This window comes from Seriola lalandi, unplaced genomic scaffold, assembly GCF_002814215.2.
Source record: "Seriola lalandi dorsalis isolate HSWRI2012SDOR001 ecotype SW California unplaced genomic scaffold, Sedor1 jcf7180002054291, whole genome shotgun sequence".
Classification (NCBI taxonomy): Eukaryota; Metazoa; Chordata; class Actinopteri; order Carangiformes; family Carangidae; genus Seriola; species Seriola lalandi.
In genome coordinates this window covers 467,481-487,652 of record NW_019524844.1, presented here as the reverse complement: position 1 = coordinate 487,652, position 20,172 = coordinate 467,481, and the positions used below count along the sequence as shown (strand labels likewise).

The 20,172-nt window shown below is 40.1% G+C and overlaps 1 protein-coding gene across 10 annotated transcripts in view; it reads right to left on the bottom strand.

Moving 5' to 3' along the window:
- Nucleotides 1–20,172, bottom strand: part of tjp1a (tight junction protein 1a) — a 97,341-nt gene that overhangs the window by 37,445 nt on the left and 39,724 nt on the right. The window contains exon 1 of one of the 10 annotated variants that reach the window (XM_023405970.2): nucleotides 11,468–11,906. The exons of the other annotated variants lie outside the window; for them this stretch is intronic. Within the exon in view, the coding sequence (XP_023261738.1) occupies nucleotides 11,468–11,491 (24 nt within the window). The 5' untranslated portion in view covers nucleotides 11,492–11,906. Of the gene's footprint in view, nucleotides 1–11,467; nucleotides 11,907–20,172 lie in introns of those variants that run through there. 10 annotated transcript variants of the gene reach the window in all.

Genomic DNA, 20,172 nt, shown 5'->3' with positions numbered 1-20,172 from the left:
GTGCACGTCACAACAAACCCAACAAAATAACTGCCGTCACCTTCAGTGTTAAACAGATGAATTCAGCAGTAGCCATTTTTAGGGCAGGTTGCGACTGTGATGGGAGGAGAGAGGTCTGCAAACACACATGGGGGGCAAGTAGCCAATAGGCAGATGATGATGAAGCGCCTCAGTCAGCAATGATGTACTGTTGTGCTGACATGCTCATATGCTTGAGTTAATTAGTTTCAAACAGCAGCTATATTCTGTCATACAGCTCCATTAAAAACTCCTCCATCAGGACTGTCCACAGCACAACATACAGGACACACACGCACGCACGCACGCACGCACGCACGCACGCACGCACGCACACACGCACACACACACACACACACACACACACACACACACACACACACACACCTCTGACTGAAAACTATCTGACACAGTCAATGCTAGAATAGTGAGGGTAGGAATAAAATACAAAACCTATAATCCAGGCTTTTGGATTAAAACGTTAATCTGAGCCATGCTTCTCTCTGAAGTCTACTGCTGCTGTCTCATGAAAGCAGACAGAGTGAAATGGATGGATGGATGGATGGATGTATGGATGGATGGATGAATGGATGGAGAACTATGTCATGTCAGCAAGCATAGCTCTTATTGTATGCTGTAAACCCTTTGGACACAGATGAAAGTCATATTCAAGTAGCAGGGAACATCCATGAACACACTACTAACTGTCTTACTACTGTAGCAGCCTGCCAACTAGCAGATAATTACACTGTATGTTTTATCCAACCTTTACCTACACGTGATTCTGTCACTTTACAGGGATTATACATCCATAGACAGCTAAATGAAACTGTGGTTCTGATTCTGGTTAAATCTGCCAGACTGCCACTGACAAATTCAAACTCCAGGTTTTTACCCCTGTGAGATAATGTAATGAGAAATAAACAAGCCACCTTTGAGGAATTTTTGATCCAAATGAATTACACACTATACTAGTTTTTAATTAAAACGATGTCACTGATGTCAACTATCAAGAATTAGTATTGGGAGAAAAAAGGGGATTCCTGCATCCCTAGTTCTTGGTAGTTGTTTAGAAGAAAATTACCCCCATCTACTTCATGTATTACCCTTAATTTTCAAAAAACTTGATGACATCACAACTCTCCACTGGGGAGTTTCTTGTTATGAAGTATGTTGTGATATATATATATATATATATATATATATATATATATAAATAACACTTTATTTAATCAGGATAAGACATCGCTGAGATTAAAATCTCCTTTACAGGGGTGCCCTGGCCAAGGTATCAAAACCATAGAAACATTAAACATAAAGGTTACAAAACACAACACATACCGATGATGAATTACATACAACATGAAGAAAAATAATGAAGGATTACAAAACACATAAGTTAGGATTCATTGAAGCCTCTGGGTCAGGTACAGGCTCTGATTATCTTCACTGACCACAGTGCAGCTCCACAGAGCTGATGTGCAGCGGGCTGTTCACTGCTATCCACTGACCCAGACACACAGCTAGGCTAGGCTAGGATCTCATGTGCAGCTTATCCAGCAGCAAAGTCATCCCAGCTCAACCACACTAATTGTTCTCTGCCTAGAGAGACGGGCAGAGTGTTGAGGTCACAGAGGAGAGCGGTAACTTCTGGTGGGATTTTGACTTTCCATTTTTCCCACAATCCCTCACATCAGTTTAGCTCAAGCTGTGGTTTTCTTACAAACTTCAAAGTTTCAAATAGCCTCTCAGACAGCGGTTCTCCCGTTTGGGGTTTGAGGGCCCACACTCACAAGAGTGAAATGTTTATCTAAGGGCTGGAGGATGTTTTCCTGCAGAGAACTGTTTTTTTTCTCCTTTAGGATGTGCAGGTGGAGGTGGGGGTGGGAAATGTCCAAACCTGGAGCTGACATCCAATAACATATGTACTGCATGACTATATCTCTACTTACTGTGATCTCTGTGATTAGTCATCCTGTGAAACTAAGGTGATGATTGATGGTTGATTACCAAGTTTTGGGAGGAAATTGCTTGATGAGTAGAGCATGACTAATATATCTTACTATAATATTTATACAATAATATTTACTGGTATGAGTACATACATGTGTGTGGCAAGATATGAAGGAGTGCATATGGGGGGAAGACACTGAATGTTGTAAGGACACAACAGTGATACATGTTTGTTTTTCACATTGTTTCTGTTGGAGTGTATCTAGACATACGCACACACACACACTGCACTTGTGCTTTGTTTTTGTGTCTGTGGAAACCAACTGTAAGCCGAGGCATTGAGAACGATAACCAGATCCAGCACTGGAACCTTTGGATTCAGCCAATCACTGAATACACAACTATCAGTATCCTCACCCTACTCCGCCCATCACACACACAGACTACAGGAATGTGCAGATAAGCAAACAAGGCCCAACTATGCCTGTTTCTCATTCCAAACGGTTTCCCTCACCTTCTCCTTTCCTCACACACTCAATCTTTCTGCCTTAACCTTTCCGTTTCGTTTTGTCTCCTTTTCCCATCGACTCTCCCTTTGAAAATAAGCACAAAATGAAAGGCCACAGATGAAAATAACCACTGAAGATAATGTGATATGAAACAGGTCCAGGTCAATTTAGTACCAGAGAACCAAAAATACACAAGTATCAGTGACTGTAGGGCGAGGTAAAAGGATTCATAGTTTGGTAATGGGAGTGACAGTGACCACAGTCATGAGTGTTTTTTAAGTTTCTGAGAAGTTGCAGCGGTGTAAATGATTCAGTCCATGATCACTGGAGGCCGTTTGCTGACATGTTTTGTAATACATTTTGTCACAATAGGTGGGATTTATTATGTCAAGTACCATAATGGTTGTAGTTAGCCAACACTGTGAATCTCTCACATTTTTTAATTACTGAATTCCATATAATTAAACAGATTATCTACAACAACAACACAGATCTGAAGTTTGGCCAAACAATCAACCTATAGCCTTGTACAGAAGTCCAGGATCTACACAAACAGTTTTTTAAAAATCAGATTTAAGCTATATTGTCTCACCATAGCCACAGCTATATTTAACAATCAAAACGGATGGTACTTCTAAACACTTGTAGACCTTGATCCTGATGGTGTAGCATCTATGGCTGGCACTAAATCCTACCTGTGTGACTTCAACTTCATGGTATTGCATTAACAATAAAACTGCACTTATCATGACACTAAACTACCTGTGGAAATCTAAACTCTCATTGCATCACCACACCAAGTGAGCATAAAAGGTTGTTAAAGGACAAAAACCAAGCAGCACAGAGTTCAAAGGGTTATAGGAGTGTCCATGTTGTGTTGTAAATATTGGGACATGGGTTTCACTTCACAATGCGGCTGGGTTTGACAGTGGAGAAACTCACTGCTCCACACAAGCAAGCAGACACACACATGCATACATACATGCAAACATGCATACACACACACGATTAAACAAAGGAGTGATTCAGCAAGGGGTATTTCAGTCTGCTCATGTTTGCCTGCCTCCAGAGTACACACAGGGTGACCAAAATTAGCTTCTACCAGCAAGGACAAATGTACAGTCTCCTCTGCCACCTTTTAACAGCAAAGATTACACATGATTATGTTGATAAGAGCAACATTTGAATAAACATAAACTTGGAGCAGTCAGTTGGAATATTTGACACAGAAGTAAAAACACATTGCCTTTCAAATTTTAAGTTGCACAACATCTTTCAAACTACGCAACTCTGAACCACGACTCGCAGTCTGCAGATTCACATGTTGCCATAAAACAAGAAGCCAAGCCCACTCAATGGCATTCCCCAGCTTTCTGAGGACTTTGCTACAATAGGCATGTTGTGGGGCAGAATCTATAGTGAATTAATGAGTTACTGTTGGAGCGGCCATTTTCCCAGGACTCAACTAGCAACATAATTACCATTCCCCCAAGAGATGAGAGATAGGGAGGGGGTTCATGCATTCTTTAACAAGATGCACAAGCACAGCAAGATAATACATAAATGACTTCTAACAACACCTAAAAAAGAACTAAACCACCCTTACTGGAGAGGGAGCTTACACCATCCAATGCACCTAACGAACTAATTACAATGTGCAAAGAACAAATGTTGCAAACCTGTAATGAAGCTTTATCATTTTGTTATTCAGTAGTGTATATACAGTAAGCCGAGTAAACATCACTGCGTTGTTTTTTGAGGGCTGGCAATTGTAGGATAGGGGAGTGACAGAAACACATCCATTCAGCCCTGATGACATTCTTCGGCCGTGACCCAAGTCTGTTAATTTTGATTATCTGCAGAAACCAAATCTGAGTTTTGTTTGTGACTACAGCTCCACAGTTTATAGTTAATCATACAATAAGCATGCATAAAGTAATTTAAATAGGTCTGATATCTGAATATAAGTGTTTTGAGCCACAATAGTAACACTTTAGAGGTTTGAAGTACCTGTAAACGGGCACTGAAATAGACAGAACACATCTCAATGTGGCTCTCCCTGCAGCATTCAATGGCCCTCATTGTCATATCATTAACTGAAACTGAAAGCTGCTGTTGCTGTTTATTTTGTGCACTCTCACATGCTGCTAACTTGCTTGCAATGCTGTGCAGTATAAGAGATATACATAGGTCATTTTTGACTGTTGATGGATACAGAGCAAAAAGTATCTGAGCAATATTGGCCTTTCGTGGCCAATATGACCCATAAAGAAATGCCTACCTCAACCCCAAGTGTTTACCTAATCCACACTATAGGAATGAGAATAAGATTCAGGAAGTGACATTGTATATCTGTAGGAGTGTGTTTTTGAAATCAGCGGCGGTAACACTGTGTTTGATTCTCTGTGCTGCATTGATTTTACTTGGGGGAAACACTATTAGCCTTATAATATGATAAAATAAAATGATAAAAATGATGTGATGACTGTTCATGATACAGAAAGTTAAGTGCACATCCAATCCTATATCTAGGCCAGGTGCATTACAGCAGATTCAGTGAAGGAACAAAGCAGAGATTCCACAAACTAGATAATAATTCCTGACCTTGATAATGTGTAATAATTTCAACTCTACCACCTTAAGCAAACCAACAGCAAAAAACACCAGGTTCAAGATTTGCTAACATGAAGTTCAGTTCTCGCACTGTATACAACACAGCTCTTATCCTGCACAGGTCAATGTAATGAATAATTTCTTTACATTAAAAGAGAAGGAAAGGTGCCATTCTCTCTTGTTCATATACAAACGAAGAGAAACAAGAGATGAGGATGACCATGGAGCTGTTTATAGCGAACACACATAAATGATCTATTATGATGATGGGTTGTTGTTGTGAATTGCTTGATGGTCATATCACATCACACCTACCACATATAAAGGCAAAGTGACTGTTGTGAATGTAGGAAACAATGGCAACAGCTGAGGATGATTCAGCAGAAAAATAAGACATATTTCTATATATGCATATTGACTGAGTGTATATTTGTTTACAGGGGAAAGATTAGTATATTACAACCTACTGTAAAAAGGCAATGTCTAAAAGAAGGGAGTCCCCTTATCAGAAGGAAGTCTGACATCTGGGAAATTTACACACCTACATATCGCTAGTGATGTTTATTTATTACAGCTAAAGCAGCTGATGATGTCTCCCACAGGCTGATGACTCTGCTTCCCAGACAGAAAAGACAGTGCTATAGTCCTAATACTGGAAGATAAGCAAAAGAACACACAGCAGCGTGTATGCGTGTAAAGGCATGTAGGGCAACAAGCCTTGGGATGAATCTGTTCCAGCCTCGTCCTCTCTTCCTTAACCAGCTGAGCCGCGGCTGCCACATGCACTCTCTCTTGTCCCTCCCCGCTTCCCCTCTCTCACTCTCTCTCACCGTCCCTCTCGAGCTCTCTGTCTCACAAAACACCCTGTGTCAAATCCCTTATGCCTGTAGTGGGAATGATAAATCCCTGCAGAGACCTGCCCTGCCATGCCAGAAAGGACGCAGCACTGGCTCTGCGTGTCCTCGCTTTGCTAGGCTGGCTGTTTGATAAGGAACAAGGGGCTAACCGAGACTCAGGGTTATATGACATTTCCATCCATTCATCTCAATTACGAGCATGGTCTAGCCTCACACAGCCACACTGCATCTTGCAGGTTCAGTTTTCACTGATAGATTTAAGTCTAGATAGATCGCTTGACCAACCAACAAACATTTAACAAACATTTTGCTTCACCAAACATCCTTGCTGACGACTACTTTAATGAGGCATTGAAGATCTAAACTGAAGCCTGATGATGATGATGTTGATTTGACTACATGGCCCACTTTTTGTGTCATCTTTTTTAGAAAGTGACATTGGTGAATTGCTAAGGAAAAATTTTGCAATTCGGAACTACACCCATCTTGTTCCAGAAACAGCGAGAGACCAATGACAGCCTAAAAAGTGGAGCACGTCCATCCAAAGAAGGGTGGGAAGGATTCATGTTGATGTCTCAGTGAAGGAGATAACTGTCAATCAGCTATTATACAGCCTCCTAATAAGGTCCTCTTTAAGATATGTTATGCATGGCACTACTGACCCACAATTAGCTAAATAAAATTGGTGGATTGTTTTTTGCAAGGCTACTGCAAGTATTGTATGTACACACATGCCCTTGAAACACACTGGACAATGACAAAAGCTCCACCCTCTTTTACTGTAGTATTTGAATTAAATGGAAGAAGTTAATAATGTGCTTTACAATAAGCTTTATAACATGAAAAGCAAAAGAGCTATAATGCTGTGATTATAAGAGAGAGAGGCAGTCTTTTTAAGATCCGCCATGTGACTCAGATTATAGCTGATGCATCTCCCCCTCCCACTCCTTCCTTTCTCCATTTCACCCCTCCAATAACCCCTCCTCCCACATCACCTCCTCCCTCAGAGGGCATTTTCCTTCTTCTTCTCACTCTGCTATCCACCTGCCTCCTGCTGTGTGTATCTGCCCTGGATTCCCCTCCAGAGATGAGAGGATAAGCAGGTCAGATATCCTTGATAAAACAACACAAACAGCTGCTTTCCTTCAATGTTTTTATCTAGAGTGACAGAAGGCGATACAATCCACTGTCTTCTCTTTTTCAATGAAAATTTGACTCCTACCTTTAGGAGTAGTATATCAGTATATAAGTATATTGAATCTGGGCATCTGGCCATAATCTTACTTAAATTAAACTTACTCTATATGTTAAGTGAGTTTAAGCCTCTTACGTTCCATGGACATATGCCTGAACACTGTTTTTTGACAAAATAAATTATACTCGTGTTCAGATCCAGATAGGTCACAGCCGGGGACAAACTAGCCAAAAAACTGAAGCCCAGCTGAACCAACATGCCCCCGGCTGCTGTCTTCAGTATGAGCAACTGGCAGCCCTCTCATCTTATAGAGACAGCTTACACCTGCTCTGCTTTAAGGCTGGGAGCACTTTGATTCACAGGCCTACAGTATATTCAAAGTCTAGCCTGTTAGTGGGAGCAGGAATAAGTGACAGGGTTTGTGTGCTGCATGTATGGGTGTGTTTTACATCTTGTTTTATTTCTACGCTGAGGGCATAACTGAACACTGCTGGTGTCTTCTGTGATTTTTGACTCATCCTTCTTCATAATGTTGGGCTGCCGTCTACAGTGACCTAGGCTGCACTGATTGCCCTTTATCACTCAGAATTACCTCAAGAGTGTTCCCTGTTAGGGTTTTTGGCTATTGACCCCAGCTTTTAAATTATTTAGTCTTTCTTTTTCCATTTAATAACAATAACCATTCTTATAGTGCCCACTGCACACCGAACCATCTAGCAAGAGGATCTGAATGACTGCATGGTCATTGAGGGTCTGCATCACGTTGTCATCCCTTGTGCAAGTGTCAGCACAAAATATATGACCCCCACACTGTAGACACTGAAAACATGCCAACATGTCCGTGGAGATACCCAGCATTGTATGCATCCACATCTGTTTTTCACTATACCTACACTGACAGACTAGTTGGGGTGGGGTGTATTAACAGAAAATGACACAAATGCTTTATAAACTGATGGTGTAACTCCTTGTCACAAGCACCAGACATTAGCTGTTCATGTTCCATACTCTGTTTATCACTTACCACATCAGCCCTGATTCTCCTAAAAGAATGAGGAGCCTAGGACAGAGAACAAAAACACCACCAGGACTCTGTTCATCTCCTGAGCACTTGGCCCTCTAATTACATTTCCCTCCTTCAGTGATGTAAATAGAGATGTGTAATCATCAAAGCAAAGTAGAGGCTTGCTGTGCAACTCTAATTAATACAACCTCCTCCATCCAAATGCATTTCCACTTATTTCAGTCTATCCTCTCAAAACACAAGCCTAAAGGCTGGAGGGACTGCTGATGCTCTAAATTACATCTTTTTTTTGTGGTACATAACACAAAAGCAAGCAGGAATGGCCAAAGGGTAAACACAGAGATAGAGGCCAGCATTTAACGTACTGCCAAAGAGTTAATGTGGTTTTCAACTAGTCTGATATCAGTTAAATGATTGATTCATTTAAAAAAAACAAACAATATATTTAGTGATGAATATAATTCACATTTAAATACTAAATCGGTTAAAGTTTATATTAAATATTGCTTTTCGTTTCACTGCTCATGTGTCTTCCTTTCATCAAATATTATCCAACAAGCACAGAGAAACTTTTTCTGTGCCTTTTAAACTGATAAATCTAACCATGTATCCTGGGATTACAACATACACTGAGCTGTCTGACTCTTACACAGCTTTGTAAAATCAGTAACTGCCTGTAACTGGCTTGGTTGTTTCTCTAACTGGGGAAAAAGCTATTCATGAAAGTATCCAAAACTTTCTTTAATGGCTGTGATGACTGTGACTGTGACTCAAAGGTTTGGAACCAGGCTAGTTTTCAACCAACTTTGGAAACAGAAGGAACCAGAGAGGCTCTCCTTTCCTCTATCTTTGGTGCCAGGGCAGGAACTTTGGCACCAAACAGAAAGATGTTTCCCTTTCCGTCTACACAGAAAGGGTAACATCTAAACAGCAATTATCATACGTAAACTGTTATTTTGTCATGTAGGTCTATCATGAAATACTGAAAGGCAGCTTCAACTAAGACTGGGTTAGACAAAGTGCTTTCCCTCTGTTCAGCCCTTTTGTTTTTGCTAAAAGGTGTAACAACTGAATGAATACTAATCACATACTGAAACATCCTCCTCACCTAATGACACATTATTAGTGCACAGTACTGTGCAATAATAGCATTACTGACCTGTGATACATGGGTCAACACACCCGTTACTGTATTCCTGAAAAACAACACCGCAACATTGCAATACAGTTTTTCATTAACCATAGCTTTACATGGTATGTGACTAACACTGGTCTTATGTCAGTTTTTCAAAACTCATCAGGTGGGGTAAATAAATGGATATTGAGTGACGAACCACAGAGAAAGCAAGTCATACTTGTTTAACAGATTATTTCTAACAATGCATCATGGAACCTGTTACCATAAAATTTAGTAAGGGCGAGTCTGTCTCACTAGGTGTAGCTTTTGTGTCTACTGTCTTTGCAGTCTTACTTAACCAGTGCAATGACCCCTGATAAACGTTAGCACTGAATTATTGTCCAGCCCTAACAATAATAGATTAGCTTGGAATATGAACACAAATCCTTGCATCCTCTGTACATTGAGTGATATAGGAAACAATCAGTGAACATGACCTCTTCCAATCCTAGATTCCTGTTTTACTTTTCATCCAACTAATAGCAGTCTGTTCTGCTCTCATTTGTAGTGATAACCTACTACTAATGCGACTTGCACGAATACAATGCAGGAAAGCTTTTGCTCTAGAGAAGCAACAGGAAATGTTGTCTTACTTACTACGGCTAGTGACCATGCTAACTCATAGCTTGACAAAAGGCTCTGATGATCGTTGCTCATTTTACTCCAACTTTTACACTTTTAGTGGAAAGCAAACAATAATGTTCAAAAGTCCTACCTATTGAATAAAAGACAATAAAGAATAATAAGAAACAGAAGAAGACACACTGAAATTACAAATTACAAATAAGCACATGAAACACTTTTGGCTCATTACCAACTAAAAGCAAAATACAGTAGTAAGTTGTATGTCAAGGTGTGACTGTGACCATCATGTACAATCCAGCATAACGTCACCAGCTGGTTTCGCCTAACTGGAACAACCGCCCAAACCTGAATATCACCACCTCTATAAGGCAAACACAGCACATTCCTCACTTGTCAAACTGAAATGAATAAATCCCCCTCATAGAAAACACTACTGAATACACTGTGTAAAATATTTAGGTCTAATATGTTTGACCCCGTTAAAATTTTATTAACCATAACTTTTGCTCTGTTGTTGAATTCTATTATATTTTTAAAGACATTGCAATCACATGGTGCCTGTGTGGAAATGTAAAGCTCACCTAGTAATGAAAGCCTACAGTATATGCTCAAGACTCTTCTGCTGTGAACACCAGACCTAACATAGTTTTAAACAAATTCTGCAGGAATGCATCATTGATATTATATATATTATATACTACATAAATCTAGAAAATATGCGAAGCTCGCCAGACATTCATCAAGCTATTCTTTTAAATGAACAGCAATTACCCATAGCTGCTTCAGTGCTGCAGGTGAAAACAACACATATTTGGTTAGTGGTTTCCCAAAATGGGCTTCAGAGACCTCAACTTGTGAAGGGATGCACTAAAACAGTTTTGAGTTAGTTCATTTACCTGAGTTCATTATATCAAGACTGTTTATAAATTGTTGGGTGTTTCTCTTCATCACCTTACTAGCAATAATAATATCAGTTTTACAAGTCTTCCATGAAACACAGCCTACAACAAAGCATAACCTGACACAAATTCTCAGGATGGGCTTTCATAGGGCAAATTTTCTCAGTTACATTTTAAATCCATGATTTCCTGTCATTGTTGTAACAAACTATTAAAACTGGGACTGTGGATATCAACAGGTAGCTGAGCCTACACCTACTTGTATGAACACAGCTGGGTGATTTATCAGTGACAATTTATCAACAGTGACAGTGTAAGTCAGATTATATTGAACACTGTACAGTAGAAACAGCGTGGCTGGTTGTAGGCTATGCTACTAGGTGTAGATTTCAGGATAACCCCTAAACCACACACACACACACACACACACACACACACACTCTATCTCTCTCTCTCATACACAAACACAACCACCATTAGGATACTATATTACCACACTACCACTAGTCTACAAAGTTGTGTGGAAAATCTACAGCACAATTAACCAGTTACCCTTTAAATTGATCACACACATAACAAAAGCCTGCAGCACAATGTTGGAACTTCACACTTGATTTTTACACGTCCAGGTACCCACCTTATTTGAAGCTTTGGAGGACATTTTATTCTCCTATTCTGCTTCAAAACTGGCAGGTCAAAAGTTGTTGCTGTCTCTGTTTTTATAATCACTTGGGAGAGTGCGCTATTTTCCTTCCAATTGAATTTTCGCCCAGCTGCCGCCACGCCGGGCTACGTTGTTATTTTATTTTATCCGGGACGACGGGAAACATGTCACGAAAAGCCGTGTAGAAAGTCCAAAGTTCATTATCTTATCTTCGTTGCCCGAAACGCTGGCGTTAGTCCAGTAAGGTATCGAGTCATGGAAGAAACTTGAGTTGAAAAAAAAAAACGAAAAGCAAATAAGACCACCTTTCTTGGACGTGTCGTCGCTAACCGCTGGATGAAAAGTTGGAAAGGGGAGGCATCACCCGGACGGTGTACAGCAATGGCAGGCTGAGTGAACCTCTCCCTGCTCTCTCGGCCCTGTGAGCAACGGCGTCTGTGCGGAGCGGACCATTGCACGCACGGAGGGGGGAAACGCTCCGGGAAAACGGGGGCATTCTCTAATTACCCCGAAACGTCTTCTCTAATAACGACTTTTCTGTTGTAGTACATTGGAATATACATTATTGCTTGATGCTTTTGTTTAATCTTCTGTTTGTAATCTTTTTTTTTATTGCGGCTGAAAAAGTGCCCACCCCTGTTATCCCGTGTGATAAACAGTCCGGATACAATAAGGAGAAGCGACGCCGCTGTCTCTGCTGATGCTGAATGCTCACTTTCACCGTGAGATGCTGGTCAATGTTGTGATAGTATTTTGCAGAAGGGTTACAGTGGTCTTTCAAAATCTGGAGTGGGAGGGCAAAAACACAGGAAAGATATACTGCCCCCTTGTCAAATGCACCACAAATCGCTGTAAAATATAGCTCCAGGAAGCCTGCCCTCAGAACAAAACAGCGTGAGCAGAATATTAAAAAAGTTAGTTGCATAATGACCCAAAACTCTTTCCCTCCTCAGTGTTTGTGCGGTGTTTTGGCTGTAGTGCATCTGTTAGATTACACAACGAGTCACATAACTAAACAGAGAGTCCTTATGTGAAAACATTTCTTTGGAGAGGGAAATTAGCAGTGTTTGTGGTTAAGTGACCTCACAGGAAACCACAAAAGCCATTCAGTTGAGTTCCTATGACTTCCTAAACCACACCCCACGCACAGGATGCAACAATCTCAGCTTGCATTGTTTCACAGTTTACTTCTGTTTCCAGCAAACAATAATATGTGATATCAAAGTGGGCCACAGGAGAAACACAAAACGATGAAATAGTGTGACATGAAAGTCTTCAGTGTCCACTGTTACAGTACATGTGATAATGAACACAGAGACATAGCCTTTCTTTTCCAAACAAACTGAGCAATCACATTCCCTGAATCTAGCTCCTCTAATGATTATTTCCTCTGTCTTTCTTGCTCAGATGTGGAGGCGGGCTTGGTGACAGTGTAGGTGGTCTAAGGGGTTAATTCCCACCAGACATAATCCTACAAGGCTAGGATACCACCAGTCAAGAGTAGCAGACATGTCTTGAGGGTTGCAAGCAGTGGATGACCTCCGGAAAGGCCAGGTCACACTGAGAAGAGGATCAAGAGAGATGAACAGCTCTAAAACCAGCAACCTTACATCAGCCAGGGAAACACACACTCATTTGAAGAAGAAATCGACTTGGGACATACAGTTTTCATCACAAGGGTTCACACACACAATGCAGTATTAAACATGCCCCAGGGGTGATACATACTAGTATTGATGCAAGTCGTTCACTCCTTCTGAAGCTCCTCAAACGCCTGTCGGGATCGATCAGTGCGGACAGCAGGATGTTTAACATGATCGCTCGGGTGTCTGCTACCAATAATTTACAATCGAAATAATCCGACTTGAGCACCAAAATATTGCCAATCACCTTTGAAAATGACAATAAACAGAAGTCTTTCCTCTGCTGCTCGCCTCTCACTCTCATCCACGCCTGTGATCGTACCTCAGATGTTCTGACAGAGAGGAGCAAGACATTAGTGACACTCCACTGTGATCAAAGCTATCTTTGTCCTCTATGCTTGCATCCCTGCTCCCATCTCTCCCTCTTTTTCTCTCTCTCTCTATCACTCACAAACACACAGACACAGACACACATACATAGACACACACACATACACAGACACACACACACACACACACACACACACACACGCACAAAGACACAGCTCTTTTCGGCAGCGGGCAGCTTCAAAGCTCAGGTGCGCTCATGGAAGAGCAGGCACATGGAAAACAAAGGTGAACATGCAGGCCCACATTTTGTTGGAGCACATCACAAGGTTCATTCAACCCAGCTTCTCCTGCAGCAAAAAGGCTAATGTAGAGTGAAACAGCATAATGTGCACAAACTATAAATGTAAAGCTGGCTGTTGATGCGCATAGAGGCGTTCACGTTAGCAAGAACACAAATACATGATGATGAATAAAGAAGAATGTGATGTTTGATGCGAAACAGTTGTTTTCCAACTGGTGAAAGTTCTTAAACAGATGTTATTTCCCTGTTTTCATCTGTCCTGAGTTAGGTGTCTGTGGGAGGGTGCTTGATCCCTCCTGTGCCCTGTTGACTCAGGGCTGCCCTGCAGGTCCAGCAGAGGCTCTGTTCCTACTTACTAATAGAAACCTTCTGGAGACATGCGACCAACTGAAGGTCTTTATCAATCTGTGTCACATTATTGTAGACCAGGTCAACTATGGCTACATCTAGAAGTCATTCCTTTAGGATTCAAACATTGGTAAACAATAATTTGTGTGGATTTTTCTGTGGTGAAATAACCTGTTTAAATGATCAAGCGGGTGTTATTCTATTCTTTCTTATGGGTTAAGAAATTTTTGCACAGTTGGGTACTGTAGTTTTTTTTAGCTGAGGACTGATGCAAATTTGATGCACTTTTGTCTCTGAGATTGACTCAAAATAAACTGAGCTACAGTGCCCATGGAGAAAGGAACATGTCTTTGGACAACAATGGAGGACTATGGCACAGAAGAATAAGATACACGAGGCTTTGAATACACAGGCAGTGTTTGTTACCAGGATCAATTCACTGTCGGGTTTGGTGTTTTCATTGGAATTTATTTCCATTAAGAAAAATATAGAATATCACCTGCCTTATACTTTAAATATAATTTTCACCTTGATTTCATTTTGAGAAACTTCCACTAACAGAATATTGATATGTTCAGTAAAAGCCACAGAGAAAAGGGTTGTAGTATAACCCACTAATGATCAGTATACAAATGTCACATCTCTGCTTAAAAGGCCAACCGTTTGTGACCAGATTAGTATCATATGACAGGATTAGCAGGCATCTCTCAAATTCATCCCCTACCTTTCAGGTCAGTATTGTTCCAGCTTTTGTGAGGGACTCAACCAGTAAACACAAATCTGGTTTTTGGATTTCAAGAAACATGAGTTTATGTGTAATAAGATGTGGTTGAAGATTCAAGGTCAAATGTATTCATCTATACAATGATGGTAATTACAGTGCTCCCATCCAATGCTGATTACACAACACGAGAGAGAAATATCTCTAAAATAAAGCCATAAATTAAAACATTATAGAACTATATTCCACAATAATATCTGATCATTAGGTGGGCTAAAGGAGCTATTCAAACAACAGCATGAAAAACTGTCTTTTAACCTGCATTTTACCTTCCACATATCATCTTAAATATCGACTGCAAACACACTCCCTGACTGCTGCTTTATATCAGAAAGAGTTTCCACAGGGTTCAAAGAAGGCCAACAAGGCGAGGAGCATATCCTTACAGTAATAACTCAGATCTCCCTCCACTAAGAGAGACTCTAAACCTGATCTTCCACTAAACCTGTCAACTGTTTCCAGTCATGCAGTCCCTCTCCTCCATATCCAGTCACAGCACATACTATCAATCACACCCTCCCACATCACACAGTAAGCACCCCTGTTTTCAGCAGCACTGTGCAGGTGAGCTGTTGAGCAGTTCCTGGCTAAACTGAATACTTGAGCATGGTTAACATACAGTATTAATGGGATAAAACGAATACGTTTAGAATGAAACAATAAAGAAAACTGAAGCGTCTACACCCATGCCAACAGCTCTGTGAGGCTTTGCCTAGGCATTAAACACAAACTCGTTAAGTAGTGGACAAATAGAAAGTTTGACCTGATGATGGCGCTAGAGGAAAAGTCCAGAGATCATCAAAGTTATCACAGTTCTTCCCGAGGGGGACATGAATGTGACTGCCACATTTCATGGCAATCCATTTGTGGAACCACCATGAGGTGCTAGAGGAAAAGTCAGACAATCACCGCGATTATGAGGAGGTCTTTGTTTGGGATCAGAATTTCATAGCAATCTAATTCAAAATATCAACCTGTTGGTGGAGCTAGAGATAGAGTCAGAGATTACCAAAGTTAGGCGGACTTATCCACTGGGACCATGAATGTCTGCATAAATTTTCTTGGCATATCTTCCCGACAACTGATAAGGTATTTCAGTCTGGACTAAAGTGGACCAACCGACTGGCTGACCAACAGACCAACATTGCCATCCCTTGAGTCATGTTGCTAACAAGGCTATCAACATCAGCTATTATAAAATCTGAAGTCTTTTTTCTTTCATCATGTTTTGCAGTATCTACATATACTCTTGCTTTCATGCCCTAAAAAGATAAATGGCATTTAGCTATTTTGATGTCACAAAGCAACTGCAATTAATTTCAAATATATTCAAGGACACACAGTTCTGGGGAGGACTCCAAGAATGGCACTTAGTAAAAACGTAAATGAAAATATAAATACTTTCACATAGTTAAAAGTAGTTTCTTATTATTGGGGTTAATATTGCTACTATTGTGTTTGACTGTGTCCTTCCCTAATTCATTCACAACCACAGAAGAAAAGTTAACCTGTGTAAGAATAGTGTGAAGTGCTGTTATTCTGAGAGACACTTAGTTCCACTTAGCTCTCATGATGAAGAAATTAGCTTATCATTCTTATCCTTACAGTACTAAATTTACCATGGAGGGTCTTCAGTCACTGATAGTGAACTAGGCTACTTTTAATCTTCTGGAGACATTTACTCCAAGAGGCAGCCTGTGATCGACCAGCCAAAAAAAAAAATCTCTCATTTTCCTCTTTCTCTGCTTCTCTCTTGCTCTTTCTCTTCTCAACAGACAAGGACTGCTGAGCCTTTTATAGCCAGAGAACAGAGACTATGCTGCAGTGAACCTGGTTGAACTCCACTCTGCTTCCAAGCAATATCTCAAGTAGCTTAACAAGTAATGGCCCAAGTTGCAAAGGACGATAACAGGTCTACTTGAAATTCCACCACTTTGCTACTTCTGTGATTATTTCTCAGTAAGGTAAACAGGCTGTTATGAGTTTCCTCCCTTGAACCAACCTGAATACTTAATGTCGAATCTCTATTTTTTTGCTTAGTGAGAGACCCACACCTATTAACAGTCAATATACTGTATAAATCTGCTGAGGAAGAACTAGCCATTACGTCATGCTCTCCATCCACGTGACGACCCCATTGTTTGCAGCAGAATGAGACTGTAAATTAAAAATATTGCAAATCCCAAGGTACAATCTACAGCGCACTCAGCTCAGTCTAGTGTGTGCGTGTGTTCGTGTATGTGAGTGTTATTGTGTGTGTATTTGTGTGTGTTTTTCCAGTGCATACTTCATGACAATCCCCTTCATTGTTGCGATATAGCACACAATGCAAATGTAACTTCAAGCAGCATTTTGTTACTGCCTAGTCTTATTTTTTCGTAAAGATAAATGTATTACACTGTGTCTGTGCTGTCCCAGTTTGTCCTCCAGCTCATGACACGGAGAGAAAATACAGACTGTTCTCTAAAGTTTCAATTCACACTCTGTGGAAAATCATGGTTTTTCTAATGATAACAATCCACTTTCAAAGACCGATAAGAAAACCAGGAAAAAAAACAATCATCATTAAAAAAAAAAAACAGGTCAGGAAATCGCCTAACAATATAAAGTAAAAAAAAAAAAAAAAAAACTAGGGCTATTCAGCTATAAAGAAAAGAGGGGAAAATCCATTGTTACCACAGAGATGTGTTAAATAACGTGCACCCAGGCTGCACCTTTATGTGATTTTTATCATCCAATTCCACAAAGCTGCACTAAGTGACAGGTGGGTGCATGAAAATATTTTGCTGACATGTTAACCTGCTGGGTTACCTTACTGCACATATAAGCAATTCAGCGATGTGGGGAAAAGAGTAAGAATAAGTGAGGTAAATTTGAATTTAAAGCAAAATATCTGTCTTTTGTAAGTTTTATTTGTCATTTCACAGCAAGAATGATGTCTAATGGGAAATCTAAGCAAGCTTTAAAAAATGTTTTAATTTGACTTAAATTCAAATCACTGAGCATAAACAATACTGCTGTAGTATTTTCATTACATACTGATGATTGTACATTGTCACTGCTTCCCTATAATCAGATGAGCAATGCTCAGCTGGATTTGTAAAACATGTGAGCTCAAGGGTCAAAAACAGAACATATTCAAGCAAGTCAAGAGATGGAAAATTGCTTGTGGGTAATGAATGGAGCTGTGACAAAAAAGTGCAACAAAGTGGAAAAGATCTGTGCAAACCGACAGCAGCATGACCACACAAATCCTCTCACATAATCAGATATTCTTAATCACATGTTAAAGTGCATTCGAAGGACAAGTTCAAGTTGTTTTTACCAGTAATATTTTAATCTGTGAGGGCTGGACAACAGAACTGTATACTCTAAATGATTACAAAATGCAGAACAACAGACAAGTGATGTCGACAATCTTTTAGTTGTGGCTCTATTTACACAGCTGAGGGAGTTAGGAAAGACAGAGAGAGAGGACAGCACCTTATGAAGGTGGCAATGTAGCGTTTGATGCATGCATCAGTGAAAGCCTCGCATCACAGATCTGTCGAGTATAAATGCTTAAAAAAGGAGTAATTTGTTACTTATAACAAGCACGCCCTTAAACCACCAAAGCTGCATTGTTGTAGATTCACTTGGGAAGCTTTGAAATGCTCTGTACAAACTTGATTGGCTGATGAAGTCTTAATTATGGATGATGTTTACCTGTTCTCCACTTAAGGAGAATGAACCATTTTAAAAGAATGGGTTACAGTATTTTCCTGCACTTCATCACTCTATGTTATCTGTCAGTGCCTTGCTTTCATTAAAATTGCATAACATGTCCGACATGATTGGAAGGAAGAATATCAGCCTTTCCTCAGCCTGCTGTATCCCAAGCAGACCAATTATCATTTTTGGAGTATCCATGTAGCCCATGTATGTACTCAAGTTAGTTGAGGAGGTGCATGTCAGGTATTCTCTACGAAAGAGGCTTAGGAAACACTGAAGCAGAGGTACTGAAGTACTGCAACACCTCACGCATAAAAGTCAGCCTTAAGGCCTCACCTGGTACAACTCAGAAAAACAAAACAATAAAACACTGACACCGGGAGCAGAGGCACATTATCAGTCACACATTAGGCAGCACCACAGAAATATACAGCAATTATGCTGCACTGTTAATTCCAACGGGTTTATGTGTCATCTCAGACAGAGTAAGAAGAGAGTGCAATAAAAGCAGCAGTTAAACTGTCTGGAAGCACTTACAGTAAATGTCCACCTCAGGCTATAACAACAGTGCAGTGAATACAATCTATACACGTTCACTGATGAAACCTTAAAGCTTATCTTCTAAATCACAATGAATCACAATCTCACTCTGTAATCCATAGCTGTGGAATAGAAATACAGTGCAGTTAGAAAGTATTAGTGTAGTCAGAAAGTATTAGGGCAGTGAACACTAGTATGAATGGATCAGCGCATGTTGACTCATCTACACTAACTGCTTAACATGAGTTGCCTTAACTTTTCATGAGGTGACACATCGAGATGAAATCCTATTAAGGTACACCACATGATCTCCACTGTTTCCATTGTAAATCCTACAGTGACAACAACCCTATTGTCTGTTGTGTGTATTGATATATTGACCAACAGTCTGGTTTGACTGAAGGTGGTGTGTTTGTTCATTATCTTACAGTTATTATGGGATTTGTGAGTAAAAGTGACATTAGGCTTGATCCAAAAAAAAGAAAAAAAAAAGAATCAAAAACACCAACCAAGCAAACCATTCATTCAAGACCACTGTTCAAAGATTTACCTGATCAATATGTCGGCCTTCTCTCTTGGTAATAAGGACAATTAGTGTTTCAAACTGTCACTGTTACAAATCGGAGCTACAGTATATCCAAAAAGGAACAAACTGGTTTGAATGTGTTTTGTTCTGATATTGTCACTTGTAATCACAAGAGAAGATACAGAAGTGTAAAGTCGTAGAAACAGCAGACTCAGTCATTTTCATAGAGTGATAAATGTTTTCTGTTTGTGCAGTGAGGAAACCTGGTAGAGATAACTGATCACAACCTAGTTTATTTCTCACAGATGAATAATGTGTTAATAAAGTGTTTTTCATTTCAGACCTCGGGTAGTACAGGTAAAATTAGACACCTGTACAGTATTACTGTTAACAGATTTTAATATAGGGCTGCAACAAAGGATTATTCTCACGTTCTCAGTTAATTAACTGTTTCGTCCATAAAATAGGTCAGAAAATAATTAAATTGCCCCCAAAAAG